The 19,312-nt window shown below is 32.3% G+C and overlaps 2 protein-coding genes across 4 annotated transcripts; one reads left to right on the forward strand and one right to left on the reverse strand.

The window, feature by feature from the left end:
* The first annotated feature begins 5,180 nt into the window (after nt 1-5,180).
* Nucleotides 5,181-9,755, forward strand: LOC120073408 (arogenate dehydratase/prephenate dehydratase 1, chloroplastic-like). The gene is made up of 11 exons (XM_039026254.2): nt 5,181-5,859; nt 6,133-6,197; nt 6,273-6,365; nt 6,444-6,644; nt 6,865-6,945; nt 7,037-7,132; nt 8,108-8,185; nt 8,260-8,349; nt 8,439-8,506; nt 8,778-8,859; nt 9,372-9,755. The coding sequence occupies exons 1-11, from the start codon at nt 5,577-5,579 to the stop codon at nt 9,423-9,425; spliced, it is 1,191 nt and encodes a 396-aa protein (XP_038882182.1). The 5' UTR covers nt 5,181-5,576; the 3' UTR covers nt 9,426-9,755.
* A 127-nt stretch (nt 9,756-9,882) lies between these two features.
* Nucleotides 9,883-13,911, reverse strand: LOC120073409 (lactoylglutathione lyase GLX1). Of its 3 annotated transcripts, none has more exons than XM_039026256.2 (9): nt 13,752-13,911; nt 12,562-12,697; nt 12,347-12,471; nt 11,807-11,871; nt 11,523-11,735; nt 11,137-11,184; nt 10,912-11,019; nt 10,655-10,807; nt 9,883-10,146 (listed from the first exon to the last, which is right to left on the reverse strand). In XM_039026256.2, the coding sequence occupies exons 2-9, from the start codon at nt 12,675-12,677 to the stop codon at nt 10,099-10,101; spliced, it is 876 nt and encodes a 291-aa protein (XP_038882184.1). In that variant the 5' UTR covers nt 12,678-12,697; nt 13,752-13,911; the 3' UTR covers nt 9,883-10,098. The 3 variants fall into 3 exon arrangements, with proteins under 3 accessions (XP_038882184.1, XP_038882185.1, XP_038882186.1); XM_039026257.2 differs by lacking the exon at nt 13,752-13,911 and adding an exon at nt 12,962-13,734; XM_039026258.2 differs by lacking the exon at nt 13,752-13,911 and adding an exon at nt 12,786-12,994.
* Nucleotides 13,912-19,312: the final 5,401 nt, after the last annotated feature.

The following is a 19,312-nucleotide window of genomic DNA, read 5'->3' on the forward strand; positions in this document are numbered from 1 at the left end:
ACATAACATATTATATTAAAAAACTTAAAGACGAGTACATAAAATATATGTATAAAAAATTCAATTGGGTTTAGTATTCATGTACTCGATCAGGTTGGAGTAGATCAAACATGTATCAATATTGACGTATTACACGTGTAGCTGACCTAGTTACATAAAATTGGTCTCTCCATCTATATTATTAAATTAATATTTTAGATTTTAAATTAATTATATCAATCATATAAAAATATTTGTTAAATTAAATTAAAACAACATACCGATAATTGTGGCTGGTCTAGCTAATTGATGATCATTAACATGTCGGAGCTGTGGAGCCATTGTTGAAAATCGTTCCCAAGCCTATAATTACAGAAGCATCAGAGACTTAGTGATTTCACAAAAGTCAAGTTTTATTACTTTGCATAGCTGTCTATACATCCATGCCAAACACGCTCTACCCCAAGAATACCGTCCCGCTTCATGGAGATTGACTAACAATGGTAGGAACATCAGTTGCACGAAGTGACTTGATTTTTCAGGAAAAAAACTTCCATCCATTATCTATAGTATGTATATTCGCTATCTCATGATAGTTTCCTTATCTGCATCATTATCAAGTCTTGAAAATTGTGTTCCTAACCATGTTAAACTTAATCTTGATCCTCTAATTTTATCAGCAGGTGGGGTCACACCAAGTACCATTTGACAAATATTTAACCAATCATCATGCATTACTCTGATAACAGGCTCGCCATCAATAGGCAACCCAAACAATACTTAATATACCCAAACAATACTTATATGTCCTATATGGTGAACAACCGCCTCTCGATGTCTACAATATAAAATATCAGGATCAATCATTCCTGGATTTAAAGCCATAATCTAAAAGAAAAAAATTATTTATTTCTCAAGTAAAACATACAAACAAATTAGAACATAAACAATAAATTATAATAAAAATATCAATTATACAATAAAAATATTAACAATAATAAAAATCCCTAACTGTCTGTACTCTCCATTCCACGTGCATTTCGGGATGAGTCTGCTTAATCATATATAGCCACCTGGCCAACAATTTGTAAAGAACATGATATCCAAATTTTATTTTTATGTCGGATTATAGTTGTGTCACGCTGATGGACGATTTTTCTCTTAGAACATCACAAACTCTGATGCAATCATCAAAGAATCTAAATGCACATGACTTTGACTAAGTTTTGAGTAAAAACATGTATGTTGCTCAACATACTTAGTGATCTCAAATAAATCATGCGATTTTTTCTTCGTTGCATGAAATCTCCCTTTGCAATCATCTTCCCACTTCTTACACTGAATTGCCCAAATCGTTGGTGTCAATTCTATGACCTTATATGGTGCGTGATACTTAATAGCAAAACATTTGACCGCATGTTGTAACATTTCTTTGACTTAACAAATCATCCCCTTATGCAATTGGTATTGTCAACAACCACAGAGGCTACAATTGGGTTCTTTTCTCAAATGTTATCTATTACATTCATATTTCAAATCAATGAATATATCCGACCATCAAAGTCTAACTCCTCAAATTTATCGTTTGTTTCTGTTCTAAAATCTATGTATTGATTGTTAGCTACCATATCTTCATCATCCCATAACGGTGCAACTGATTCAGGACTAGAGTCAATATATTGAGTCGGGTCTTTCAAACTGACTAAAGGGTTATGCATTCAAGTTTATATCCAACTCTACCCTACTCACATTAACATATAAATGCATTAAATTTGGGAGGAGCATCGCGATTGAAAACATCGGGTTCATTGCTTGTTCATTAAGAATAAGAAATGACATAAATGATATTGATGGTGTCAGATTGAGATGTCTATATACTATTTTTAATGGGTTTGCTCTCATATCTACATCAAGTGACATCCCTACCATTTCATTAAATTGTTAAGAGCCTTTTTAAACCATAAACATCAAACTTAAAAAAAAAATAGTATAAAAAATATAAAAAATCATTCAAATTAGTATTTTTTTAAAAATTAAAAACAAACAGCAATACTAAACTTTTAAATTTAAAAACAAAACTAAAAAATCGAATATCATATATAAAAAAACAAGGATACTTCTTTTTTATTAAAAAACCCTATAAAAAATGTAGAGAAAACTCAAATTAACAAAATATTGTACTAATAAAATCTAATGCCTAAACTTTTTTCAAAAGAAGCCTAAACCCTAAAAATCCTAATCTAACAAAATCTAATATTATCTAAAATGTAATAAAATAAATTACTCAAATAACTAATAGTGTACTAAAACAAAATAACACTAATACTAGACCTCTTTTTTTCAAAAAGAAAAAAAAGAAAAGTCAAATGTTAAAAATTCGAATATTATTTAAAATGTAAAAGAAAACATTAACATGTCAGATCTAGCATAATATAAATAAGAATATTAAATTATAGAAAAAAAACTACTAACATCAATATATAAATATTCTTGAATTCAACGACCATTTAAAAAATAAATAAAGACTTTAAAATGGTACATCTAGCATAATATAAATATAAAAAAATAGAAAAATGTAATCGATAGAAAAATATGTTAAACTATTTACAGAAATAGCAAAAAAAAAAAAAAAACAAACACTAATAGACTTCTATCAGTGATAAACTTCTATCCGTTTCTATCACAGATAGATACTGATATACTTCTATCAGCCTTTATCAAAGAAGATTAAAATTTTGCTATTATGTGCAAAAAGTTTTCCTTATTTTTTGTTTTTAAAAATCTCCCAAAAAAATTAAAAACAAAAAACTATTAATAAATACAAAGTAAACTCATAAATTCAACAACCCTCCTACTTTTTTCCTTGATGTGACAACAATTTTTTTTTGTTATTTATTATCCAAAAAATAACAAAAACTATGAAAAAAATAGAATAATATAAGAATATGAATTTATAACTTATTTTTTAATTAAAAAAAATAGAAATTTAGTTGAGTGAAAGTGTACCTCTTTTTGGTTCTTTATTGTCCAAACAAATAAAAACTATGAAAAAAATATAATAGTATGAGAATAGGAATAAAATTGATATACATATTTTTTAAAATAGGAATTTAGTAGATTAAATGTACAAACCTTACAATTTGATAGACGAATATGGGACGTATGAGGATTTAGTAACATTTTTTGGAAGAAGAAGAGGGGAAAACTTTGGGGAGAGAGTAATTTGTGAGTTAGGAAGGGAAGAAAAAATCGGAAGCGTAGAATGTAAGAAGTGGAAAATCGGAAGGTAGGTAGAAGGTTGGAAACTCGACCCATTGCGATGTTGATGTGACGAGACAAGGGATGGTAGCGATGCGGTAGGCTTCGTGTAGCGCGTTCAACGGTCAACTGATCGATGGAACTCGAGACTTCAACTCTCGAGATGGTAGGCGACATAGGTCATGGCAGGCGATGCAGGTGGAGATTTCAAATGATCAAAACTTCAACCATTGAGTCTTCAACTTTCGATCTAATGTGGACATTTTTAATATGTGTTCATTGGAAGGGGTGGATAGAAACCTCAATTATTTATATGAAGATTATATATTTCCATTTTCGTAATCTACAACCAAAACCAAAATTGAATTAGATGGATGAAATTTAGTGTAATTATTATCTATTTTCTAATTATTTTAATATAGGTATTAAAATTAGTTCAAATGTTAATAATATGATATTAAGGAGTATATACGAGCATAGTAGCTACTCTATCTCATAGTAATAAAATTTGAACCAATCTCTCTTTCCCCCTTTTTGAGATGAGAATGAATCTCCTCCTTTACAAGTCAACAAATCTACCATTTTTGAAATGCTTATAAAAGTAGAAGTTTGGTGAAATCTTCTTGCATTTATATGTTGAGTGGTGGACAAAACAAAGTCCTAGTCTATTGAAGACTTTGTTCAAATTCATTTTAAGGCTAGGGATTGCTTATCTACTAAGTTTGAAGAAAGAGCACCAATTAAATATATGCACAAATTCACAAACATTTAAACAAACAAATTTTTGATATGAACAAACCACAGGAAAAATGACTGAAAAGTTTGGTTTGGATGCAATGCAATCAAGGGAAATATGGAATATGGTTTGCTGTCTATTCTATCCTCAAGTCAACGTGACGTGAAGAAAGGTTATCACTTTGATTGCTACATTTCTTTTCATGTGCATAAAATGGCTTTTGTTTACTTCAACAACAAATATTCTGAAAGTATATCTCTTAATTGATTGAGTTATATCAATACAAGGTCGGATGAATAAATATCTTAATTAGTAGAGTTATGTATATGTTTATGTTAGCATTTAAGAATTTCTCAAATGTGTTATCCATGAAATTGTATTTGAATTAATGTTGTGATGATTATTTATAGAAAGTTCTTTTTTTTGGGTTAAATTACAATTTTAGTTTTTGTACTTTTGGTCATTGAATTTTCAATAGCATTTTAGGTTCTTAAACTATCAATTTTGTGTCAAAGTCCCTAAACTTTATATTTTGTGTCAATAAATCCTTGAACTTTTTATTTGTATCTAATATGTCTCTTATATATTTAATAAAAAATTAATTAATAATTGATGTATTAGAGATAAAATTAAATTTTATGTCAAATATAACCCTAGAATTTTATTTTATTTTTTGTTTAATAACTTTACAAATATGTTGAATAGGTCAAGGACATATGGATACAATATTGAAAAATTTAGAGATCCATTGGACCTAAAATTAAAAGTTTAGGCCCATTTAGTAACTATTTTGTTCTCTCTCTCTCTTTTTTTTTAAAAAAATTAAGTTCATAAACACAACTCCCAACTCCAAATTTCTTCATTTGTTATAATTTTTTTATCAATGGTTTAAAAAACCAAACCAAAATTTGAAAATGTAAAAAAAAAATAGCTTTTAAAAGGTTGTTTTTGTTTTTGGAATTTGACTAAGAATTTAACTATTAAATAAAGATACAAAATACAAATTATTATATGAAATGAGGAAGATTTAATAACGTATTAATACTTTTTAGAGTTTTAGAAACCATTTTTGACATATAATTGAAAGCTCTTGAACTGACTTCCATATATTTAATAGTTTAGCAATGAAATAAGACACCTATTAAATTTTTGTAATTTAACATTTTTGTTTTTTCTTTTTTAATGTGCAACTCGAATCTTATCTAATGGTTGAATGTAGCTTTCTGGTTTAGGCTCGGGGCATTTCACGCTTGAATTGAATTGGGTCTATTGAGCATTTCACGCTTGAATTGAATTGGGTCCCTCTCAATATTCCCAATTTTCATTCTTCGTTTAGCTCATCCAATTTTGTATTGGAAAGGGACCATTTTTATTCGGTGGATTGTGTTTGTGGGTATCAGTGTTCAATCCACCCAGGGTTTTCTTCAACGAAGCAATAAGAAGTGGGGTCCTAAAAACGTCGTTATCGGTCACCTTCTTCACAATGTCGCACTGGGTTTCACTCAAACTCCTCAACAGATTTCTCACCAACCATACCCATCGCAATGGGTCCGCTCTCAACTGATATTTACGCCCATTCCATTAACATCTTCGAATTCTTTTCATGGCTACTCTTAAGGTTGGACCCTTTCAGGGTTGTGCTCGAGCTTCTTCTCTGTTTGCGGCTGTTTCAGATTCTCGGTCTGGTTCTGCTGCCAATTCCTTGAGCTTCAGGAATGATTTTAGCAAGCTGAGGAAATGGGAATGCCCCCGTTTGGTAGTTTTGGCTTCGAGAGCAATCACTTCCGTTGAAGATGAAAAGCCGGCTGTTGGCTCTTCTCAAACCATTATTAATCGGACTCTGGAGGACCCTAAAGTTTCTCGTAAGGATTTGAGTATTCTTCCAAGTAAGTTTAATAAGCATATATTTCTCCATCAATCTGAGTTCTTACGTATTGATTGTTTTTGGAGAATCAGAACTGTTATATATATTGATAACAATCTTCAATTCATTTTGGACATGGGATAATCAATATGATTATGAAATGGATTTCTTCAGTGGTTTTTCTGGGAGCTAAATTGTAATTAAAATGTGCATTAGATTGCTTCATAGTTCTCCTTTTCTACTTCCTAGTTTTCATTTATTGTTGTTTTCCTCGAGCTAATCCTTAACAATTCAGAACCCTTATCTGCAACTGATCTTCATTCTCCAAATGACGGTTCCAAAGTTCGAGTTGCATATCAGGTGCAGCTCATGGCTACTCTCTTTACTTTGAAATGTAAGTGGGACCGTTGTCATTGGTTCGTTTGTACGGTGTAGGGTTTACCTGGAGCATATAGTGAGATTGCTGCATTGAAAGCATACCCAAAGTGTGAGACTGTCCCATGTGACGATTTTGAAGCTGCATTTAAGGTTCATAGATTTTTTTCTAAGTTGATATATTTTTTGTTGCTGTAGTTTCTTTGACAATGTGTAGGTTATTTTCTGCAGGCAGTTGAATTGTGGCTTGTTGACAAGGCTGTTCTTCCAATTGAGAACTCTGTTGGTGGAAGCATTCATCGGAATTATGATTTACTCCTTCGGCATAGGTTACACATTGCGGGGGAAGTGCAGTTGCAAGTTAACCTCTGCCTCTTGGGATTGCAAGGTGTGAGGAAGGAGGAGCTGAAAAATGTTTTGAGCCATCCCCATGTCAGTCCTATTGTTTATACTGTTCTGTAGTCCTTGTTTTATTTCGAAACATAGTCTTGGATCTTGGTACATAATGATGATATATGGAGACCAAATATTGGTAAATATGCAATACTAACACACTTGGATAGTGCGAATAGACTATGACCCCCCTACCCCTGGAAATACGAAGACTTGGTTTTTTCTTTTGCTGATATGTTTACGGCAACCTTGTGGACAGGCTTTTGATCAATGTGAGACGACACTGAGCACATTAGGTGTTATGAGGATTAGTATCGAAGACACTGCTGCAGCTGCTCAGGTTCTTTCTGAAAGCTTCCATGTTTCTTTCCTAATTCAAGCTTGCATTACATGAGAGCTCTTTGTAGTATTAACTACATAATTCTGAACAGATGGTGGCATCAGGTGGTAAAAGAGATACTGGAGCGATTGCAAGTGCTCGAGCTGCAGAAATTTATGGGCTAAATATTCTTGCGGATAATGTTCAGGTAAGGCTTCTTTTGGTTTCCATTTAGCTGTTTGATATAGTTTGAAGGTTGATAAAAAATTTCATTCTCTTGCATGGCAGTAAGCTTCCCTCCCTCTAACACACACAAAAAAGAAAAGAAAAGAAAAAGGAGCAGATAATGGTTAGGCTAGTGATAGGTATCTATACTGATGTTAGTCCTGAAGGATAGCTAGAGCACCAGAAGAATTTGAGAGGATTAACTTTTCTTCCTACCACTATATTTCCCATATAATTTTCCAGACCGCCAAAACGAACCAATTACTGTCTATTTATAGTGCATACGCCTGCCTCCTATGTAACTTGTTGGGTGGATTTCCCTTTTTTCCCTTTCTAGTGTATACGTCTACCATAGTAGAGCTAACAGCTAGTTTCTCATACTCATCGGTGGATGAGCATGTGGATATGGACAGATGTCTGTTTGGTATTTACCTGGTATGAAAATCCAGATGCTATGTACTTGATAATTATTATGAGGTTAGGGGTATAAGGGTAATTAGATAAAGAGTCAGTTACTATGGTCAATTGCTGAATGTTGTTATAAATAGAGGGAGGGTGAGTCAGTGAGGGGAGACTATTCTGTGGAGTGATTTAGAGCTTGGGTGAGAGCACTCAATAGGGAGTTTCCAAGTGCCTTATACTTGGTTATCTTGTACTTTCTTCCTTTATTCTCAATATATTTCAAATCTTGATTTTTGTTAGGAAGTATCCTAACAGATATCCAGTGCAGCTGCATAAAGTTGTCGAAATGCCAATTTGATATGAAAGCTTTTACAATTTTTATACAACAGCAGTATAATATGTCCAGGATACGGCAATTGATAAAACAAACTGTAATGTCCAATTTGTTATATAGACATCGCATTATCCGTATAGTAATGTTTAGGTGTTTATGTTTAAACTTGCCAGTTGTTTTGTGCAACTTGAGAGTGATATGTCCCTGATTTGTAATGGCCAGGATAACGATAATAACATAACTCGTTTTCTGATTCTTGCAAGAGAACCCGTTATTCCAGGAACAGATAAGCTGTACAAGGTAAAATTTTCATTGATAGTTATGCTTATGCTCTTTGCTCATGCAAAGTTAATCCATTTTATTTTACCCTTCAGACCAGCATTGTCTTTACTCTTGAGGAAGGCCCCGGTGTTCTATTCAAAGCCTTGGCAGTCTTTGCCTTGCGGGAGATTAATTTGACAAAGGTAGGCTTGAAGATAGATTTCATTATTCTTGTTATTCCTTTTAAGTAAATAACGGGCTTACATTTTAAACATTATTTGGAGTTATTCAGATAGAGAGTCGTCCACAGAGACAACGTCCTCTAAGGGTTGTTGATGATTCCAATGAAGGGAGAGCAAAGTGAGTAAGCTAAGAATTTACTTTATGTTGAAATTATGGAATAATTGTTATTGTACGAATAGCTTATGCTAACTATGACAACATATATTCAATATGGAATCATGGAGGTTTACTTGGAGAAAAATGTTAATAACAGAAAATTACTTAAATAAGTATTGGTAGATTATAAAAGCTTGTTGACATACAACTGCTTTAGTTTTTGTTCCTTAAGGACAACTTATGATCGAGTGAAAAGGTTTATAATGCAAGTTTACCATCTTGCTGTTGGCAGATATTTTGATTATCTCTTTTACATAGACTTTGAAGCTTCAATGATGGAACCTCGAGCTCAATGTGCTATGGCGCATCTACAGGTCAGTCCATCATAATTTGTGGATTAGAGAAAAGTTGAGTTTCTATCCTTCATTTGTAGTGACCTTATTTACCACTCTAATTCCCAGCCGGCACAGTCGTGCTATATTTCTAACTTCAGTTGCCATAATGTCATGTTTTTTTAATATGAAGTTTTCAACTTCCTATGAAGAAAGAAGGATCAAACATTTTAAGTTAGTAAAACAAGCATTTTTATCAACCACCTAATATCAAGACCAAGGTTTTAATGGTTTGTTCGATGGCTTTGTTTTGTTGCTCGACTTCAAAGATTAGTTACAAAGCACATTACCTTAACAAAATTTTGATTTCGTTTAGTCGCCTGCTCTTTATCCACATTAGGCTTGCTGTATACTTTGAGGAAATTGTTACATTTATATGTAATGGAAGATGTCTTGTCGAATTTTGGAGCATCAATAGTGCAATTTCAGGTGTTTTCAAGAACTAAGAAATCAATTCGTTATTGATGGCCTTACAAAATGACCTTTTCTTGCAGGAATTTTCGCGGTTTCTTCGTGTTCTTGGTTGTTATCCAGTTGACAAAGTTTGATTCCACATTATCTTAGACAGGGAGAAGTGTGTTCTCTGTTTGTGATGCACATTGATCTGGCAGGAAGCAATGCCAGATTCAGGTTTTGGGATAAATAAGAAGTCAGTTGCTACAAAGTATATAATGTTTCTTTTAATAAAATCTTTCAATAGCATTCTCACTTCATCATTCTTTTAACAACTGTCATAGCTTATAGGAAAACTTGTATATGTATAACTTGGACCAATTGTTGGACGGACTAAACTTTCTGTTGAGGACTTTACATACTAAAATGTTACTGTTAGCTTGTCCCAGAATAGAGGAAAATGCATTTTCTTTGTTATGATTTCATTTCACATTCAGAGGGTATTTCCAACTTGATGCCTACAGAACTAGGCGTATCAATTAGGTGAGAAATTGTTACAGGGGCAATGGGACCAGGATAAAGATAATAACATGGAGGGAGGTAACATAGAACTACTCAGAAAGTAAGTTTGCAGATTTTTTTCCCCATTTTTTGCTTTTAAAATGTAATACAGGCCATAGCATCTGCTACATCAGTGTTGCAACCACTTGAAAACGTCAAGGATATGGAGCCATCATCAGGCTCTACATTTATTCTAACACACGATAGGTAAGATACAACACGGGCATGATGGTTGAATTTCATCACTTGGTTATTTAACAAAATGGCTCATTGATGTTCCAATTCCTTTTGGAAGTCTGCATTATCAACAAGGACCTACAAGAATAATGAAAAGCTTAGGATGAAGATCACATGTAAGACGTGACTCAAATTGTTAAGTTGAGTGCATGACTTGCCCTATCGCATGTTTGACACCAATTTTGATCAAAACCGTCCAAAGGTCCACTATTTTGAAACTAACTAATATATCTCTTCCAACTACCTCAAACGGTCATTTTTAACAGAACATTCTTGAAGTTAATCTCAAAGACACTACCCATTTGTAACATTGAAAGCAGCCATTAGAGGTAATCGGACTTGTGGTGTACTTGTATGTTACCTAACACACGCCATTAATTTTTTAACGTAGAACCATTACTTTAAAAATTATGGAAATAGTGAAGTATTTGAGGGGGAAAAACACCTTTCTTTTGTGTCATTTTTTCTTCTTTTACCATAGGGTGAATGTATACCAATTTTAGCTGAATTCAGATCGCTATAATTAAAAATAATGTTAGACCAAATTGAATGTAGAGCCATTACATTAAGTGAACACGGTACTTACAGTTTTCCAACCATCAGGATCCAGAAAGGAAACGATTTTTGTGCCGATTCCAGGGAGTGGTCCTGGTTGTCGGGTAATCTTTCCTCCAAGTTCCTGATTAACCAGGTTGACTACCTCGGCACTCTTGTATACATCATCAGTACTGATGGCAACCTGAAACATACCAAAATCATTTAACAAGTAGACAATAGAAATAAAAAGAGTTTCCATTTAAAATAAATAAATAACAGATGGAGAAAGGTGTACAATAAATTCACCTGAGCATATGCATTTCCCTTGGTGTACTCTGTCACACCATAATTATAAGTCAACTCTAGCACTGTTGTCTCTAATTCATCTGCATATCCCATCATGGCTAGGGTATACTGTAGGATGCATATAGCAAGATAAAAAGATCCAAAGGAATTTTCAGCATCAGAAAGACGAAAGATAAATCCACAGCGAAAAAACTGGTTGTAACTCTAAAAAGAAAATTAGCTAACCTTGTATTCTGGCCTATCGACCTTCTTCAATAGCCTCATTCCTAAGGCCTACGCAAAGAAAAACCATCAAATACGAGCACTTCAATAAAAATCTGATAGAATAGAAAGATGAATATACATCTCAAACAACTCATGTTTAACAAGAAAAAATTATTTCAAGTGCTAGAAGTGTACTCTTATCGCTAATAAATCTCAAAACAATTTATTTTGCGATCTGCACACCTGAGCAAGGCTTGGTACGATCATTCAATTTTCAGAATCATGTCACTCGAAGGTTAAAACAAAGAAGACAGAATAATCATAATTGGCAGCTTTCAATCAGTTGCAAATGAGAATGAAACAGTGGGATATTTAACAGAAACAAAAAAATTCCTTCAATGAGATACCTTCTCATAAAACTTGATAGAGCGTTCTAGATCACCAACACGAAGCATTACTTGACAGAGTGGCTCAGGTGTAGGACCTCTCTGGATGAGTTCAAAAATATAACCATCAGGATCTTTTGCAAAGGCAATAACAGAGGATCCTCCTTTGACTGGGCCAGGCTCCCTGGTAATGCTCCCACCCTTGGCTCGTATATCTTCTACAAGTTTATATACCTAGAAGTTCACAAGAGTTTATTTTCAGTTAAATGCAAACAATTAAACTTGATAGAATGAAACACTCTTACATCTTGAGTTGCGATAGCAAAATGACCAAAGCCTGTCCCGATATCATAAGAACTAATTCCATAATCTGCAAAACACCATCAATATAACCTACCGTAAACATCTAAGTTTACCACCCAACGAAAATAGATAAGTTGTAATGAACTCTGGAAAAGAAAAGTTTCAGAATTTAGATCAACCAATTAATGCTCAATCTTAAGTGACCTAAGCGACCAAGCAAGGAAAGAAACATATTCATTTCTCCTTGCCCATGTAACTTTGATGGGTAGGAACCGGCAGACAAAATATTGTTGAAGACAGATGAACAAAACATCATATACAACCAAAGGTGTTTGCCAAGTAAAAGATGTTTTGTTTAAGAAAAATGAGCTAAGGCCACAATTTTAAGTTTTGCACCCCACAATTTTGGTGGGTAGGAACCGGTAGACAAGTCAGTTCATAATATAGAACTGACTCCAATCAGGAGTACTTCACATTTAAACTGAGAACATAATCAGAGGTATGCAACAGCAAGTTGAAACAGATAAAAGTAGGAGACATACTATATGTCAACTCCACCACAAAATTAGAATCCTCTGGGCCAAATCCTAGGAAAGCATTAGAATATTTCTCTTCTGGCACATCCCTTTTCCTTAATAATTTCATCCCAAAACATTCAGTATAAAACCTGAAAAGCAAAAAGCGACAAAGTAAACAAATAATCAGACCAATCAAATACAAAATGCAAAATAACTTGCCGTAAATAATAAAATCATACTTGATAGTGCGGTCAAGGTCACCAACACGATACACAACATGAAGAAACCGACGCTTGTCTTTCTTGGGCCATTCCAACAACTCAGCATTAGGAGCAAGAGATGCAGCCTCGGCCATAGCAACTGAACTCCACTAGTCTGTAAAAAATTGACAAGAAGATGCTTAGAGAACCAAAATTAATTGAACTGCATGACTTCAACTCCACAAACCCTAGTAAAACTTTACATCTTGTAAGCAGAATCAAGCAAAATTAGTTGACCATGTGGATCCTAGCGATCATAGATAACAATGACAATAGATATTCAGGAGCAACAAGAAAATAGGAAAGATTTCACAGAAGAGACTAAGATTTGTGAAATTCAATAGCACAACATGGACTGAGCCGCTTGCAAAGAACTCACCACTCGTCAGTTGAACAGGGGTAACAGTGCAATGGAGTACTAGAACAATCTTGGCAGGATTAAAGCAATCCAATAATATCTCTATCGTCATAAACCAATTAAACGCACATGGACTAATGGAACTCCATTTCCGTTACATCTTCAACTTTTTCTTTAATACAAAAGAAGTGGGGTGGGTCCTCCATTTCCACTCACTTCCCGTATGTCTTTCGATCAAACTATACTAGAAATGATCAGACAATATACTATCCCGTATAAGCATACATGATGTCTATTCTAATATTTCATAGCAAAAATATGTAAAAGTTTATATTTCTTTTCAGGAAAAAAAAATGAGGGATATAGTTGAATGTATATGTAGACTTGAGCATAACACGATCAAACTGTTGGGAACTTTGCCACATCTTATTTAAACAATGGATACTTCAATAAAATAAATAACATTTCGATCTCATATTTGATTTCTATATCAATCATCTTGGAGAACTTTCTGCAGACAGTTGGTGTGCATCCCAGAAAATCGACCTAATATTCTGATGAATTCTAAAAGAAAATGGTTGGCTCCAAGACAGTGGGAGTAGCAGAAGAGGGGAGAAGAAAAGGTAATTGAGATTCAGGGAAGAAGCAGACGCAGAGGAGAGGATGGAGAAAAGAAAAGGGGTTACTCCATAGGAATAGCAGTGGGAGTGTGATTGGGTTGGAGGAACAGGAGATGAATATTGTGAAGGCGAAGAAAAGGAAAGCGATGGAGATAAGGAAATACAGAGAATAATGGCGAGAGAGATCATACCTCAGTGTCGCGCGCCTGTCAGCGGTTGCTGGGGAGAGAAGAAGTGCCCTACTCTTTTATGCCGTCGTAAATACCCTTTTTGGGCATATATTTTCCACGGGTGTTGAATTACAAATTTAATCATAATATTTTTTATTGTTTATTATTATTATTTTTTTAACTCCTTGATTTTATTTATTTTTTGTTTGTGTCTAATATATAAATGTTGTGAAATAAGGACCATATGAACCACACAAAAACACAATGAAATCAAAATTATAAGAGAGAAAAGTAGAAGAGAAGAAATAATAGAGCAAATATTAAATTTAATTGTGATGTATCTTACAAAGGCATCATATATCACTATTTATAGGATATGAAATGGTGCATGTTACAATATATAATTCAATGGAGGTATATGTTACAACATGAAATTTAATGGGAGGTTTATGGTAATTGGTAACCTACATAGGTTATGGATATATACACTAAATAATATATTTATAATATATATTATATTTATAATACTCTCTTAGATATCCATATTATATAAAATACATATCCCGTTAAAATTCTACTAAGAAAAAATCCAATGAAAAAAAATCTTAGTGAAGGGAAAATAGTACATTATTTTATATACTTCAATGATTTTTCTCATTAAAGATCTTGTTAGGAAAACCCAACGGAAAAAATCATGGTCAAGAGAAGAAGAGCACACTATTTCTACTTCTCCTCATAAATACATCGCTTGAGTTTTCTGAGTTGCCGCATTTCAATATTGTGTACCAACTTTTCGAATGTTGGTGTGGGTAATGCTTTTATAAATAAGTCTACCAAGTTGTCTTTTGAAGAAATTTGTTGAACACTGATGTCGTCATTTTCTTCAAGGTCATGCATGTAGAAGAGTTTTGGTGAGATATACTTTGTTCTATCTACTTTATATACAATCTTTTGGTTTGGGCTATACATGCAGTATTGTCTTCAAATAATATCGTTGGCAAAAATTTTACCAGAAGATAAGCTACATATTTTGCGAATATTATGAGTCATTGACATCAACCACACACATTCTCTACTAGCTTCATGAATCGCAAGAATTTGTGCATGATTTGAGGAAGTAGCGGTAAAGATTTGCTTTACAGATCGTCAAGATATAGCAGTTCCTTCACATATAAACAGATAACATGTTTATGATCTTGCTTTGCGTGGATCAGATAAATATCCAACATTTGCATAACTGACTAGATCAAAGTTTGATTCGTTTGAGTAAAATAAAAGAAAATTGTCAAAAATAACATTATCAAGTTTTCACTTTTCAAAACTAGCACACTTTTTAAAAACTCGTTAAACTATTTTTTCTCAGTCCATCTTGGACCAAATCGACCACTGGGATTTTGTTAAAAAAAATTAACATTTTCTAACTTATCAATTATTTTAGGCCTTCTCGATAAAATCTCGAGCAGTATTAACATCGAGATTCTACTAATTTTTTCAAATATTATATCATCTTTCCAAACCTTATATCAAATCATATATCTTTTCAAAATTTCTCCAAATTCGATTATTTTTACCAAATCTTATATAAAATTTTTACATTTTTCTTTATTCTTTATATAATTTTTCCAAATCTTTACCCTAAATTTTGTTTCCACAATTATATGAATTTTCAAATGAATTTACCAATTATGATTTTTCGGATGAATCTCAAGTATACTGTGATTTTTAAATTTTGTAAAAGATCAGATTTTGCAAATAAAAAATTGAGATTTGGGAAATATATATATATATATATATATATAAGTGTTAATTTGTCTGAAATTTCACTAAGAAAACCCAAAATATATAGAATCTCGGTGTTTATTTTGTCCGACATATACTGAGATTCTTTATATCCCCTAAATTTTAATTTTTTTGGGGTCAAAATTTGATTTTTAGGATTTGAAAGTTAAATAAGATTACATAATATTTAGAAAAATGGATAGAACCTTAGTGTTAATTGCCTGAGATTTCACCAAGAAAACCCAAAACAACCTATAAGTTAGAAAAAGTTAAATTTTTATGTAAATCTCGATGGTCAATCTCAGGTGAGATGTGGAGGAAATATTCGAAAATATTATATCACATATAACATATTACAGTAAATAAGATGTTACAACATACTTTAAATAAAATATTTAGGGTTTCAGAAACCCTTACCTTAGAAGTAATTGGACACATCAATCTCTAAATTTTGTTTTATAGAATACACAGAATTCAGAGTGACAGAAACCATGAGAAAACATAAACCTAAGCATGTTTCTACAGTTCAAATAGAAAGGAAAGGTTTAAGAAATCACATGCCCTTGAAGAGCAAAACTTCACGTTCCTCTCTAATTCAAGTCATCTTCTCTTGATCTCACAAACTCGGTATCTACTAACTCAACAAATAGGAATGGACACCACCAAGGAGTCTTCCTCGTTATTCTCAGGGATAAAAATCGTGCGAAGGTGTGGGCTTGCACTCAATCTTGGCATGAGGGAAAAATAAGATATTGAGAGTTTTTTTCTTCTCTGCGAAATTCACAAAGAGAAGGAGAACCAAAGAGAGACACAGAGAGAGAAAACTTTCTCTCTCTTCTAGTTTGTGCAGAGGTGAGAGAATTATAGCTCTCTCCCCTTTATTTTTTTAATAAATTCAAATTCAAAATTTTTAATTTAATATATATATATAGTTATATCACATATAAATATAACCTATAGTTAATATTATATCACATATAACATAAACTATAGTTTATTATTCTCTCAAATAATCTATGGTATTAATATGGATCAAATTCATATTAATTTTAACCTATAGTTTTTATGTGAATTACATTCATATAAATAATAATTAAATCATATTCAAATTATAATACCTCTTAATAAAATATATAAATTTAGTATGAATCGTATTCATATTAATTTTAGTATATAGTTCCTATATAAATCATATTCATATAATTAATATTTGAATCATATTCAAATATTTATTTCTCTCATACAACTATATATAAATTTAACATGAATCATATTCACATTAAATTATAAAATATAGTTTTTATATGAATTATATTCATATAATTAATATTTGAATCATATTCAAATATTTATTTCTCTCATAAAATTATATTTAAATTTAATATGAATCATATTCACATTAAATTTAACATATAGTTTTTATATGAATCATATTCAAATATTTATTTCTCTCATAAAAATGTATCAACATACATTATATTATATAATGTATCAATATACATTATTTTACTGTATCTTATACCATTAATTCCCTTTAATTAATTTGAACAATTCAAACCATACCAAAATTAATTTGATTCCCATAAGTCCTCATTGAGCTAATGAATGGATCTTATGGACCAATAGATTGAAGTTTTAATGATACAAGATTAATTGATTGAACTCTTTTAATCAAATTAATTAATATTCATTAACTGTCGGTCACTCCACTAAAGACCGACAGTTGAACTCTTCGCACTATAGATATATTTATTATATTTATGTGTCCATTGGATATAACAATCAACAGTGCGTTGACCCTTCACAAATTGCTCGTATGTATAACTAGGTCAAATTACCGTTTTACCCTATAGTTATATCTAACTTCTTAAGTACCATTGATCCCTCTAATGAATAATTAGTCATAGTTCAACTATGACTGAACCCCTCTCGAGCCAGGAGAAGGTGAGACGCCTCATTATTCAAGCCCCGAAATTAGCCCTTAAGGGAGCAATTTATCTTTTTACCTTAACTATAGGAAATGAGTAAATTCCTTCTTGTGTTATGTTCCCAGCTCCCCAATCAAACAAATCCCCAAAATGGTAGGCTTATTAAATCGGTGAATCTGGCCACTCTCACCCATACAAATCAAATAATCACCCTCATAGGCAAGAGTTCACAACTCACTCAAGATTTAGGTCAAGTCACCTATGGTCATCCTGGTGAAATGTAAGTCTCTTTTAGCAATGATACTAAGAGAGACTTAACATTTCGTGGTCCGGTCTTTATATAAACTCTTTTATATAAGATATCCTTGCTTACATGTCTTTACAAAATGATCAGGATTAGAACATTTGTAGTACTTTACAACAATTGTAACAACTACGAAGCGGGTCATGTCAATAATGTTACCAAGATAAGGCATCCAACCTTATCTATATACTACAGACCATTTAGGTTATCACTTAAACATGATCCACTTGTATGTTTCCACATACATGTTTAAGTTACATTAGATAACCTTGGATCTTAGGTTAATGGATTATTGCACAAGTAATATAAAATCAATCAACCATTGATTCAACTAACATAAGATTACGAGGCTTTATGACATACACCCCAACAATCTCCCACTTGCACTAAAGCCAAGAAATATGAGCCGGTGAGACATGTATCCTAAGGCATATATACATATACCTCACATGTTTTCCCACTTGCACTAGCACATTAGAGACATCTCGTAGTCCTAGACAGTCTAGGAGATCCTCTCACACTTTAGCCTAGAGAATTCTTTTATATAATACAAATAGTTATGTCAATAAGAACCATCTGTTCACCAACGAGATATACTCACATACCATATTATTCCTTCCACTAGGCACTTACATATGGTCTCCAACCTAATCCTTGAATCATGTTATCGCATAAAGTGAATAGATTAAGTTATATCTAAAACAGTTTTCAAATATCTCAAGACACCTTGAACATAGGCAAATTATTGTTTCACAGGCAAAATACTACCTCTCAATCCAATAGAGATTATCTAGGATAAAACAAAGATTTTCTAAATCCAATATGAAACAGTGTAACTCGTAAAAAATCAAATCTTACACTATATATACTGAAGTTTCATTATTCGCAAGCTTTAATTTCCAACACTCAATGGTCCTACCATCGAATTCCCCGATTAAACCAAGCAATTGTATATTAAATGTTAATGAAGTCTCATGTAAAATTGATATCCCCTCAACCTTTGAGGTTTCTTAGGAAACATTTTCCTTAGACATATCAACGTCATTGTAGATTGGTACATTACCATTCTATCTTTAGCAATCGTATCGAACATTAAACAACTACTTTGTAAATGTAAAATGCATGAAACAAATTAAGCAACATGTCCTAAACATCTGTATGTGGACTTTTAATATACAAAATCACTTCAAATCAACTATTTGAAATTGGTTGAACAGTCAAAACTTGTATATTGATTTCTACTTCATTCATAATGAGCAAATATCAATATAGAACAGATAAATATCCACATTTCATTTTCTTGTTTTTACAAGAATATCGTAATCGCTTAAAGTCACTGATTATGATACTAAATCAAAAAATTTATTGAAATTGTATAGATGCTTTGAACTCCTTTTCGTAAAAGAATTTATTCATTTTTACACAACTCATATGTAATAACGAATACACTAAGACTCTGCTATAAAACTAGGTAGAAAATTGACTCATAGTCTATTTTCACCCAAGAGATCTAGCGTGGGTTTTCACCTGACGTTAAGAGTCTTATTTTGAAGATTTATATCTCCAAATAC

This window comes from Benincasa hispida, chromosome 3 (assembly GCF_027475165.1).
Source record: "Benincasa hispida cultivar pf3 chromosome 3, pf3_genome.v1.1, whole genome shotgun sequence".
Classification (NCBI taxonomy): domain Eukaryota; kingdom Viridiplantae; phylum Streptophyta; class Magnoliopsida; order Cucurbitales; family Cucurbitaceae; genus Benincasa; species Benincasa hispida.

What these genes read in the sequence shown, in the direction of transcription:
- LOC120073409 (XM_039026256.2), bottom strand. Translation starts at nt 12,677, where the DNA reads ATGGCCGAGGCTGCATCTCTTGCTCCTAATGCTGAGTTGTTGGAATGG. An exon ending in TTGCTATCGCAACTCAAGAT is followed by an intron (nt 11,736 to 11,806) that starts GTAAGAGTGTTT and finishes GTGAACTTCTAG; the next exon opens with GTATATAAACTTGTAGAAGA. An exon ending in CTATCAAGTTTTATGAGAAG is followed by an intron (nt 11,185 to 11,522) that starts GTATCTCATTGA and finishes TTCTTTGCGTAG; the next exon opens with GCCTTAGGAATGAGGCTATT.
- LOC120073408 (XM_039026254.2), top strand. Translation starts at nt 5,577, where the DNA reads ATGGCTACTCTTAAGGTTGGACCCTTTCAGGGTTGTGCTCGAGCTTCT. An exon ending in ACACTGCTGCAGCTGCTCAG is followed by an intron (nt 6,946 to 7,036) that starts GTTCTTTCTGAA and finishes AATTCTGAACAG; the next exon opens with ATGGTGGCATCAGGTGGTAA. An exon ending in GGGAGATTAATTTGACAAAG is followed by an intron (nt 8,350 to 8,438) that starts GTAGGCTTGAAG and finishes GGAGTTATTCAG; the next exon opens with ATAGAGAGTCGTCCACAGAG.